The 12,504-nt window shown below is 43.5% G+C and overlaps 1 protein-coding gene across 4 annotated transcripts in view; it reads right to left on the bottom strand.

Moving 5' to 3' along the window:
- Positions 1–2,390: 2,390 nt before the first annotated feature.
- ARHGEF4 (Rho guanine nucleotide exchange factor 4) overlaps positions 2,391–12,504 on the bottom strand; it is a 207,665-nt gene continuing 197,551 nt past the window's right edge. For all 4 annotated transcript variants that reach the window (XM_066620908.1, XM_066620909.1, XM_066620910.1 and 1 more), the window contains 3 exons: positions 8,004–8,247; positions 6,878–6,955; positions 2,391–4,013 (listed from right to left, as the gene is read on the bottom strand). In XM_066620908.1, coding sequence (XP_066477005.1) covers positions 3,856–4,013; positions 6,878–6,955; positions 8,004–8,247 — 480 coding nt within the window. In that variant the 3' untranslated portion in view covers positions 2,391–3,855. The remainder of the gene's footprint in view (positions 4,014–6,877; positions 6,956–8,003; positions 8,248–12,504) is intronic.

The raw sequence follows: 12,504 nt of genomic DNA, 5'->3' as shown, positions 1-12,504 counted from the left end.
TCAGACGTGAAACAGCAAGCCGTGAAGGGAGCCCTCATCCACAGCTCACGCAGGAGGTCAAACAGTTGGCCATTACTCAGAGCAGTTGCGTTGGGTCAGCATGGGCTCCAGCAAGTCTCTAGAGGCTCATTGGAGACTGGGGCTCCCCATGGGCTGAATTGGGAGTCCTCAAGGGCTGCAAGTGGCCCCAGGGGTTTGGGCACACCTGTTACAGTATATAGTTTTTCTCAGTGGTTTTAGAGGTTCTTGGGGCTGCTGCCTGATTTATAAATGCCAAGGGGTGTGGCTGTAATGATTGGGCAGCAGTGCTTCCTGCCCTGTCAGTTTCATGAACCACCAAAAATTGGGTCACAACCCACTGGTGGGTCCTGGACCCACAGTTTAAGAACTGATGGTATATCTGAAACCATTGTGTATGCTTTTCCTGATCCATGCCATAAATTATGCTGCCTTTATCACTTATCTTTTCTGCTTTAAATTGGGCTTAGCCTTTTTCTTAATTTCCTACCCTATCTTAATTCTTGCATTCTCTTCTTGCACAGAAAGGCAAAGCTGAACACAGCCTGACTCCTGCCTGACTCCAGGACCTGAATAGGACTTAAAACTTAAGACTTAAAACTCCTGAGTTTTAAAATATATAAAATTATAATTTTACCCATTACTTTGAGTGGGAGAGGACAGCACTCCAATGACTGAGTAGATAATTCTTATGGGGCAAAAGGGGCAATTTTTCTTCAAATTCATGCCTCTAAATGTAGTTGTTGCTGAAACATAGCAACCAAATGGTAAACATGATTTTTTTTTTATCTAATACAGACTCTGATATAGCAGAAGTGTTGTACTATATTGCACCATTTCTGATTTTAATGACTCTTGCACAGGAGTTGTCCATCTTGCTCACCTAGTCTTCATGCTAATTTGGATGCCTTGGTAATCATAACTGCATCTTTAAGATTAAACACTTTGATAGATGAAAAATAACATTTATGTAGCCCTCTTGCTATACAAGGTGGGTCCAGACTGAACCCCACACTGCTGATCTGCAGGACCTTTCTTTTTTTAGGACCAGAGCACAAGAGGCTAGGGGGTTTAACTTCATAGTGCTGGCAACATATATCTCTGCTAAAGAAGTCTTCAAATAAGGATTATATTTTGCAGAATATAATGGTAGCAAATGTGGCAAGATGCACTTATGTCATTGTCACCTGCAGATTTGTTCTCTGCAAGTAAGATCTCATTCTGCTAAGCTTTTGAACTCTTTAGAATGACAGTTTATCCACTTACTCCTGGGTAAGTGTGGGTAGGACTGCAGCCTAGGATAGTTAAAAATTTTCCTGTTTGATGATGTCACTTCTGGTCATGACATAACTTCTGGTGGGTCCCGACAGATTCTCATTCTGTCCCGGTGGGTCCCAGTGCTAAATGTATGAGAACCACTGCCCTAGATAGGTGGGCTATAAATCAAAATTATAAAAAATAAGGGGAGATGAAATGGGGAAGCGAGCCCTGTTAAAGCAAGTGAAGGCTTGTTATAGCCTGCCTGCAATAACCTCAAACCCCTTTCCCCCACTTAGCTTTACAAGACTAAAAGATGTTTCACCTCACTGGCTCAAGCCTCTGTCTTTATTTTTACTTTTACTGTACTATGATGGAGCTGCCTTCTGGAGTGTTTTGAGCTCCATGTTCAGGACCATGGATCAGGATCATGTTCATGAGCTCCATTATCAGGACCTGGTACCCTTGCACTCTTCTTGCCTGACCTGCAATAGGAGCCAAAACATGTTTGCTTACTTGTGAGTAAACACAAACCTGCAGCTCAGTTTAGTTTTCTATAGAGCTTGATACATTTGTCAGCTTGGGGGGGGGGGGAGTTCCTTCTTGAGTGTTTTTGAGGCCTGCATTCATCAGATTGGGACCATTTCTGTTGGTGGTGTGTTCTTTTCAGCCTGCCCTTTGCAGTGGACCAATGGATGCCTACCTACTCATGAGTGAATATGCAGTGTGGTTGTTTCACTTTCCATAGGGCTCAGTGTATTTTCCTTGTCAGCTATCAGCTTATCAGGTTTAGGGCTCACAGTTTGAGAAACCCTATATTAACAGATATAATCAGTTGGCAAGGTGCAGTCCTAAAAGAAATAATTTCAGTGGTGGGGGGGGGGAGGCTGATGTGCATTTTGTAACAAGTGATTGGGATCCAGTTCACATCTGCATGTATCGCTTGACCTCATCACTTAGATGTGTGTGTATAATCTGCAAGATGTGGGGGGGGATCTACCTGTATAGGTGGAAGGTACTTATGGGGGGCTCCCTGATTCCTATGGGTTCTTTCCTCCAGGTGCAACCCCCCTCTGTGCCAGAGCTCTACAATCAACAGACACACTGAACAGCAGTCACTTTTACAAGTTTCTTTATGAAATTAAATGTTGCCCCTCTCATGGGGGAGAAAGAGATAGTGCAAGAATGAATCTGTACATGCTTCTGGGTTCAGGAAGCTGCAGATGACCAGTTTGTGATCACCTGGGACACTGCACTGCTTTGTGTCAGACTACCGCATGCTCACTCTTCTGCAGTTTCATACCAGAGTCAGCTGGGTCTTTCCTTCTAATGTCACAGTACCAGGAACCCCTAAATCATGGGATTCAGTCAGTTATGGCTTCTAACTATCTTGCTATTATAAGGCAAATCTTTCCTTTATCTAATCAAGGATAAAATGAGTATTTTTTGCCCACAGTTTTGAAGTGTAGGTGCTTAATACCCCGTCTTCCATACAAATTTAGGAGAATTGTGTTGCAGCCTCAATCTAGCACCCTTGCCTTCTCTGCAGACGATGGCATGAGTGGCACAGTTTCAAAAGAGTAATACTGATTAGTGAGGGCCTGGTGTGTCTGAAGTTCATCTTTAGATGCGTCCATCCAGCGTCTCTTTTGCAATATAGGCTTTTAAACGTTGGCCCTTTTGTTTTGTGGGAAATAGACAAAACAGGCATCAAGTTAAACATCTGATGAGACAGATTACAAACTTACAAAATACAGTTATCTGCACTTTTACCATAAATAAACATTAAAAACATTGACAAAATTTTCATTGGCCAGGACTATGGCAAAGTGGTGGTAGAGAGTGAAAGTAATTGAAAGTTAATTTAGGCACAGTTCCCCCCTCCCTCTATACATTAAGTCAACTAAATTGCAAAAGTCTTGGTGGTTAGTCATGCTTCAGGTTTGTCAGTTGTGTCCAGGGTCATCATCCTTGGGAATTCTGTGTTCAGCTAAGGAAGGTGAAAGGTGGCTCCTTGTAAATATTTTCTGGTTGCCAGGAAAGGCTGTTCATGATTTCCACAATCACTGGGGTCAGGAAGGTAAGAGCAAAGGAATCCATCACTCCAGAAAAGTGCATAGCAGCAGCAGCAGCAGCAGCAGCAGCAATACTTAAACAGCTGCTCTGAGCAAACACCAAGCAGGTAATGGGACTGCTCATTTGCTTGTCTCTTGTCTGGCTGCCTTTGTGAAACTGAAAGTGAAGAATGTTCCTAAGGGAAGGAATGGTCCAAATGAACAAAAATGAAGGTGTTAAAAGGAAGAGGGGGGGAAAAAAAGAATTTGGACTCCAGTCTTTTTCTTTCTGTTCCTAAGTATTCAAAAGGGTGGGCAGGCTTGGCTCACTTTCACACACACAGAGTGGCATACACACAACAAAAATGGTCCATGTAATTGTGTAACACTTGAGCTCAGTCAAGGCTCAAGAAGGGTAGGTGCTGTCCCTCTGATATCCAGGAGGGGGAGCTAGTGCTTAGTTTTACAGGACTAATGCGTAAAGTGCTTTCTCAGAAGGTATTCAGGCACAAGATCCGGCTGCGTCTCATTTGCGAAATGGTGCCAGCCTGCTGATGTTCTGCCAGAAGTTAGAAGGCTTGCGCTTAGGCTCTGCCAGCATGAAGACTTGCTGCTGGGGGAGGTTCGTAGGCAAGGTGGGGTGCTTCTGGCGCATCAGGAAGTCATAATATGTTCTGGTGACCACTGTTAAAGCAACAACATGAACATACAACGATGAACATCAGTGCATTGTTCCCCCTACCAGCAGTCTTCAACAGAGCTTTCCCCCCCCCTTTGCTTCTTATGCCCATTTTCCACCCCCATCACAGGATAGTTGAGAGGTGTGGGATGAGGAACAGCTAATGAAGAAATCCATTCTATACTGCCAGCTGTCCCAAAAACAAGCTTTGCATTTTTCAATAACATTTTGCCCCCATGAACTGTGTTGGTAAAGAAGAATAAAACTAGCTAATAAAAGTATTGCTTTAAAAAAACAACCTTGGATCACCTTAGAAAGCATGAAACTGGATGCCCTGAACTCCCAGGATGCCCTGAACTCCACAGTGTGGAGCAAGTGAGACTTAAAGCTGATTGTCTCCCCTTCTCACTACTCTAGAAATCAGGGTCTTCCAATGAAACCACAGGAAACCCCTTCTTCTGCACTTCATGTTACAGTGTGTTGTGGAATTCACTGGAATGAAATGTAGCCATTTGCTTAGAAGGTGGCTTTTAAAAGGGATCAGATGAATTCATGAAGAGAAGATGGCTGTTAATTAATCTCAGCCACTAGGGCACCGCCCATGGACCAAGGCTATTTGGATGCCACTGAATACCAGCTGCTTGGTGGCGACACCAAGAAGGGGCCTTCCTAGAGACATCCCGTTGGCCACTGTGGGAAGCGGGATCCTTGACTAGATGGTCCTTTGATCTAATCCAGCCTGCCTCTTGTTTTGGGGGGCAAATCATCCTTCCAATCCAGTTAGTTTATACATCAATATCAACCAATTAGATAAAATTAGCCACAGTATTAGTGATGACAGCTTTTTGTCATCATCATCTTGTGTTTGTTCCTACAGTGTCCTGAAGAAAATGTACCTAAACCTATATAACTCAGTATGTTCACCAGTCTTGTTCTATATACGCTGCTATTCAGGTATGATAGAACACAAAAACATGGGCTGTGTGGAAAATAAATGTTTTCGAGTTCATACTAGATGGCTACAGCACTGTATAATATTAATGTACAATGACAAATCAGTGGCAGTCAAACTTAGGAAGAGTTTTACTCCCTTTACAAGGGAGGAGCTAGGGCAGCAATGCGATCCCCAGGATTGTGTCGCTAACAAGGTGGCTATTTTTACTTACTGAGGGCTGCTGGCAGCTGCAGGAGTTACGGGGAGCCCTGAGCAGCCCTCCACAGGGCTCCCCGATACTTAGAATGTTGACTTACAACGTTGAGAAAAACCGGTTGCTAAGCACTTCCTGGTTGCTTGGCAACCGGTATTTCTCAACATTCTAAGCATCAGGGAGCCCTGCAGAGGGCTGCTTGGGGCTCCCCGCAACTCCTGCAGCTGCCAGCAGCCCTCAGTAAGTAAAAACAGCCCCCTTTCAGCAACCTGATCCTGGGAATTGTGTTGCTACTTCCCTCCTTCCCCCACCCATTAAAGGGACGGGGGAAACTTTATACAAGCTGGTGGATCACAACCCACCAATTTGAAAACCACTGCCATAGACTTCTTTGCAATGGCATGGCAACCTGGATTCCTAGGACTTAGGGCAGGGGTCTCCAAACCCCAGCCCAGGGGCCAGATGTGACTCACGGTGAGCCTCTATCCAGCCCGTAGCCAGCCTCTCGTCCCCTGAAAGCCTCTGGCCCACTCAACTGAACACGACCAGAACTGTGCTCTGGTTGCATTTGGAGGGTGTTCTGAGGGCCAGAGAGGTTGAATGAATGAGCCCATTCATTCACTCTTCTAAGTTCCATCTCTAATTTATTTATTAAAACTTCGTATTTAAATTTTTTTTCCAGCCCTCAACACCACACCAGATATTTGATGCGGCCCTCTAGCCAAAAAGTTTGGAGATCCCTGACTTAGGGCATCTGATTCAGAACACAGTTTCCAACCTTATTGTGGTTTGATATCTGAACAATGTGTTACTCACGTAGATTATGTTGCTTTGAGCAGAGTCACTGAAAACCAAAGCAGTTTGAAGATGTAGCTTTTTGTCCATGGGATGAAAGGAGAGGCACATGGACTCAGCGTATGTTTTTCAGTTTTTTTCCTCAATAGGATATGTACTATCCTTGGCTATTGGTTATTATGTATTTAATAAACTTCAGATGATGATGATGATGATTAAGTATTTATATACCGCTTTTCAACGAAAAGTTCACAAAGCAGTTTACAGATAAAAATCAAATAACTAATGGCTCCCTGTCCCCAAAGGGCTCACAATCTAAAAAATAAGATTAGAATTATATTTCATTTGCACCCTAAGTTTATGGAAGCTAGCAATTTATGCTATTAAAACAGAAACCAGATTAACATCTTCTGAAATGCATTGCAAATGTATACTATTAACTAAAATGCAAGAGGATGCCATTAGTCGTGTGATGGCCAAGCAACCACAGACACTCACAGGATTGAGTCTGATGGTCCCAGCTGAAGTCCAATGGCAAGGCAGGCAGGGGATCCAGGTGCTGGAGCTTGTCCTTCTTGCCCACAGAGGTACAGCCATGCTGTTCAAGGGCACTTTTAAGATAAGGCTCTAAGCACACTCCTATAGAATGCCTCCTAAAGAATCAGGAATCCTTTGTTGATGTGACCAAGGAAAGAGCACAAGACTCTCCTTACAGTGAACTGGTAATATTCCTCCCCAGGATGGGGCATTCTGGCTCTCCCCTGCTCACCTGAGCTGAGGAGGCTAAGGCAGCTGAAGGCCCCCATTTGTGTTGCAGAAGCTAAACATGGGATAGGGTTTTGACCAACCTTTTCCAATGTTATTGTGCTGTGGTTCGAGAAGGGGAGGGAGGAGTCTGAACAAGAAGGACCACTAGACTGACTTGCCTTTTGGTTTTCCAGTCTGGTTCTGTTTGCTGGCATTAAGCATAGCTTGTTTCTTCTGCATCTCAGTAATGGAAAAACCTTGAAAAAGAAACAGAGAGAGATTGAGAGAGTCAACACTTCTATGCATATTTGCTCAGGATTGTGGATTGTGCTTGTGGTTTTGAGAACCTGTCTAAACAGATAGAAATTGCAGTGCAGAATTAACTAATACTTTGATCCTCCCCTTTGAGTAAAAGCCTCCCAGCATGATTCTGGCTATAACTCCTCTATAACTGAGCATGAGCACTGGCCAAACAGTGGGATCCATAATGGCTGAGCCAATCAGCAGAAGATGCCTAGTAGGATTCTGCAGCATAGTCATCCTTCGGTATTTCTTCATTCCCACAGTGACATCAATGATGTAGAGAGCAGAGAGCTGATACAGCTTTCATCCAAGAGTTTTAAATCTGCACTAGACAGACAGAACTGGAAAGAAGAGGTCAGGGACAGACAAATATGAAGACTGCGTATGAAAGTGTCAGGTGGAAATGGAGGCAATGGAGGAAAGATGAGGGAGTTGTTAAGGAAGACCTTTGTTAAATATCTGGGTCTTTGGAAAGGCCTTGAATGAGGAGAGGGAAATTGCTTGATTAGGGAGTAGGTAGAAAGCTGATCATGCATCAGCATGGTAGAAGTGATGGAGACTATGTGGAGAAGGAGAAAAAGAGACTGCCATTTTCTGTGGACAGTTGGCTGTACTGGACCAGAGCTTGAAAAAAGGCTTATGTTATAGCAGAGCATCCAAGATCCCATACCAGGGGTTCCCAAACTGTGTGTTGCAATAGGGTGCTGCAGGATGTCCCTGGTAGCCCCTCCTACCTGTTCTCCCAGCTGTCACCATCTTGGATCTCACGAAATCTCACAAGATTGAAGATGGCGGCACCTGGTTGAGCCAGGAAGAAGTGGCTACAGGAGTGTTGTGACCCAGGTAAATTGGGGAACCATTGTCCTGTGCAATATTTTATGTGCTACATAGCAGTGAAATGGAAACTTTATGAAAGTTTAATGTATAGCTAGGATGAGGAACATGGGGAGGCAAGCATGCAGAAGTTTATCTCGAGTAACACGTCAGTTGGCCATTCCATACCAGTTTCCTGGTCAAGCTGAACCTGCTTCCTTTCATTCTCAAATGCCTTGAGCCAGCGCTGCTTCTGTTCAGGCTTTTTTCCACAGAATAAGTGGACTTCCTCTGTCTCTCTGCAGTGCAACTTGAATGCATTTTTAACAGTGATATTGAAGTCCTTATCCTTCCCATCTTCCACATCCAGAATCTCCATATTGTCCATGTTGATTCGACTCTTATAGTACAGGATGTCACGTCGTAAGAGATCCTAAGAGGTAAAAAAACAAACTGATTTCTCTCCCTGCTTCTCTTTGCAGTTTTCTGATGCATGAATACTCAGACCCCTAAAAAAATTGGGCTACCATGTACAGTTCCAAATTAATATACTCCCAAAATGAAGATTCATTTTGTAATGGCAAATTCATACAAATGGAACAGATTTATCTCTGTATCAAAAAAGCAGTATATAGACTCACCTCCTTTCTACTAGTGAGCGAAAGCAATTCATAGAGAAGTATCACAATGTATACCAGTACATTTGCAATCAAAGGTTGAAAAGAACAATGAGGGTTACCATAAGAAAATCTACAACCTAAATCTTCCTTAACCCCATCTAAATAATATAGATGAGTATTAAAAACAAGCTCCTACAATCTGACATGATAACATTACTTTTCCTGGATTTTTCCCACTACTAATGCAACCAGAAGAATCTGTGATGCTGTCCTGAAAAGCTCTGATAGTTATTCTGCTTTGAAAAATGTTTCCTGGGATTGTACTCATTCATTCCTCACACTTATACCACAAAGAGTTCCGGTTAGCATATAGGGATAGGGTTATCCCTTTCCATAATCCTTACAACAATCTCGTGGGGAAGGTTAGGCTGAGAAAGTGACTTGCCCAAAGTCTCCCACTGAGGTCCATGGCCCAAGCAGGGATTTGAACCAGGGTCTCACCAACATATTGCACCAATTCTCTGAAGTCTGCTCATTAAATTAATAGTACCAGCATTTGTTCTCATTGTTACAGTAGTGTACCTAGGAGTCTATCTTAAGGGCGGTCAATAAGAAAGTGATCATATCTGAGATTGAGAGTTTATGATATTGATGAGATTATCATATGATGAGATTGAGAGGTTTGTCCTCTTCAGAAGTGTCGTAATTTCCAGCCATTACAACAGCTGGACTTTACATATACAAGAATGTCAGGGTTGTGAAGTGCTTTAGGACTAAAAAAGTTCCATATATATTTGGTAAGATTTCATTTTTTACCATATAAACGTATTGTGGCTGAAACCACAAGTATGTGGTTGTGAAACCATAGTTTGGGACTGAAACCAATGCCATTTTGGGTGGTACAAAAATGAAATCTTAGCAAATGTAAGTGAGTCTTCTTCAAGTTCAATACTTTCAAATGGGCCCTATCCCAAACACTTCCTCAGCACATCATTGCTAATATCAATAGTAATGTGTTTTAACATACAAAAATATAAAGATAGGTGAAGGTAACGACCCCTCAACCAGGCAACAAATATAGCTGAACATATGTCCATAATGTAACAAGGGTCTGCAATTATGAGAGGCATCCCTAGACTCACGGGCACTGTCTGTGTTCTGTGGGCACAGTGCCAGGCAAAATGGCCATTCACAATCAACATGCATCGAGGGGCCCCTTTTTCAATCACTCACCCTTGTCACATAAAAGGCATTTGATCAATTAATGATGTAAACCACTAAGAAGGTTTAGGGAAGAATCTTACACAGCACTGGATGACATCATCGATCACAGAGGAGGCCTTCCTCTTAAACGAACTTTTGGTCATTTTCAGACAATATATTTGGAGACAATGAGATCATGCAAACAGATTTATCTCTCAGGTTTTGACTCCTTACTGTAGTGCAACATACAGATGACATACAACATATAGCAAGACTTCTAAAATCTACAGAGTGCCAAAACAGAGTCAACACATACAATTTTTAAATTTGTAATAAAGCATCCCCTGTCACTGGTATAGAGTACAGCGCACAAAGTGCACAGTGCAAATTTTTCCCTCCTGCCTGGAAAACCTGCCCCTCTCCAGATCACCTCAACCCCCTAAGGTCCCCTGATCATCTGCTTGATATAAGGAAGATACAGGAGGAAATGCTTACAGGTGATCCTGTTAGCTATTAACCAAATATGAAAGCAAAGATGGCGTGAAGTTGCAATTCCTGAGTCCATTTAGAGAGCCAGCTAGCCTTTGCTGAGCTGCACCAGAAGTTAAAAACTGCACTGTCCCTTCTTTATTCCAGATCTTTGGCAAAGAGTTCTGTCAAAGTGTCAGTTTGTTCAGCAGATGTGAAGCAAAGTTACTGCAAAATGTGGAGCGTTGTCCAAACATGACTGAGGGCGCAATCCTAACTATGCCCTAGGTTGGCACAAGTCCCTTGTACCAGCCCGGGAGGGCCGCAAACGTGCCATAAAGCACATTTGCGTCTCCAAGGGAGTAAGCTGCGCCAGCGCATGGAGGTGTGGTAGCCCAGAGGCTAGATCCAGCCACCATGGTGGCAGCAGCAAGTAAGTTCGCGCCAGCCAAACTCAGTTGGTCCAGGGATCTGGGGGGGGCATGGGGAGGGTGGTGAGGAGGTGGGAGGGAGGCGTTCAAGGGTGGGAAGAGGGCAGGGAGCAGGCCTTCCTGGAGGCGGGCAGGACAGTGGGGAGCAGGAGCCAGCGCCAGGATCTGGTAGTTATGCCAGATCCTAGCCCCGTTCCTGGGCAGCACGGCACAGCTTCAGGCTGCTCCGTTCTGCTCGGATCTGCATCATCTTATCAGGTGGCGCAGATCTGAGTAGAGCTATCAGGTCTGCTGCCACTTTACCTGCAGTAAGGGGATAAGCTTCCCCTTGCCTTGGGCTGAGCCTCAGTCAGCCCCAACCTTGCGCTGGATACAGCTGGATACTCCTGGCCTGCCTGTTCCAGCACAAGTTAAAATTGTGCTGCCCGATCTCCAAGAAGGCAGAGGAAAACTGAGATACCATCTGCAGTCACACAATTCACAGTAATTGGAGGCTCACTTATCACACAGCTTTCTGGATATCTTGTGGATTTGCCACACTCAATCATCAAATCAAATTAATTATCAAAAATGACATAAAGAAAGTAGTATGAGAGCCAGTGGACAATTCAACCCTTGTGCCAGATCCATGTGTTCAGGATTCTCCTCATTCTGTCTCTTTCCAGTTTCATTTTAGGAACCTTTTCAACATGTTTCATTCCCTTCACAATTTCTGAAGCAAATGCTAAAACCTTCTGTTGCATGACCAGCTTTTCAAATCTCCTAGGAACTGTTGCACACCCAGTGATAAATGCTTCTTGACCATGCTGGCTAATTTACTTGACACCGAAAAGGAAATCTTTGGCTTTTTTTGAATGGGTACTGAAGGGGTGCTTCTTGCTCAAAGGGATTGAGGAATGTTTTGTTGCCTTCAGTCACTATCCTCACATTCTCTGTGTGGTTTCTGATTTGGTGAGATTGAACCTCTCTACATACTTCCTTGCAAAAAATCTGGGGTTGGTCAAAGAGATATGAAAATAAGAGATATGACAGCATGATCGTCCTTCTTTCATATTCCCAAGTGCGGTAATTGGCTAGAAGAGTGTTCCAGCTGCAGTAGAGTTCTAAAGAGAAGCGAGAATCTTGGCAGGGACTCTAGACCATGGACAGCACAAAGGCACAGTGATATCAAACTGGACACTGATATAAAAAAAGGACTTGGTCCAGCAAAGGTCTGGAGCCCACTGAGGATGTATGTACGATTTTTGCATATCGTATTTTGCATCTTTAAGGGCCCTTGTCCATTTCATAGGCATTCATTACAAGAGAATGGGGGATGTCAGTTTCATTGCAGCATCACTGAAACCAGAATAAAGGGCAGAGCAATGTCCTCTGGCTTGGGTGGGTGTGTTGGCTTGAGCTCCTGAGGAGTTCAGGTGAACTGGGGGAGTTTGGAATTTGTACTGAGAGAATTTCCATCTTTCAATCTAACTCCTCCCCAGAGCCTTTCACCACATCTCAGAACAAGGAGTTTCTGTTCCTGAAGACCTAACACATAGTAGTTCCAAGTCCATCTTTGTCAGGCTGGAAGAGAATTAGTAAAGACTGTAATCTTTCTCTAACAAACTAAAACATGTGGAGGTGCAGGAATTCTTTAATACAATGACACTGGTATTGTCGTTTGTATTAAGTTGTATTATCTTGCCCATATGTGAGTTTTATTATTCTTACCTTCGAATATGATCTGCTAGTTTTATTATGCATGTATACATAAAAGATTTTTATGTTTGTTGATGTGTTACACTGATTTTAATGTATGCACATTCTATATATATTCTATAGACCCCTGCTAATTGGGTAAGAGGCACTTTTTCAAGTGGGTGTCCTCTTATTAGCAGGGGAAGAGTAACTGGCCCTCCTCACCCCGGCAGTGTCTTTTCTAGTGGCTGCTGGTGTGCTTTTGCATCTTTTTAGATTGTGAGCCCTTTT

The sequence above is a fragment of the Tiliqua scincoides genome, chromosome 3 (assembly GCF_035046505.1).
Source record: "Tiliqua scincoides isolate rTilSci1 chromosome 3, rTilSci1.hap2, whole genome shotgun sequence".
Taxonomy (NCBI): Eukaryota; Metazoa; Chordata; class Lepidosauria; order Squamata; family Scincidae; genus Tiliqua; species Tiliqua scincoides.
Note: the sequence above shows the minus strand (reverse complement) of the source record. Positions and strands in the feature narration are given on the sequence as shown.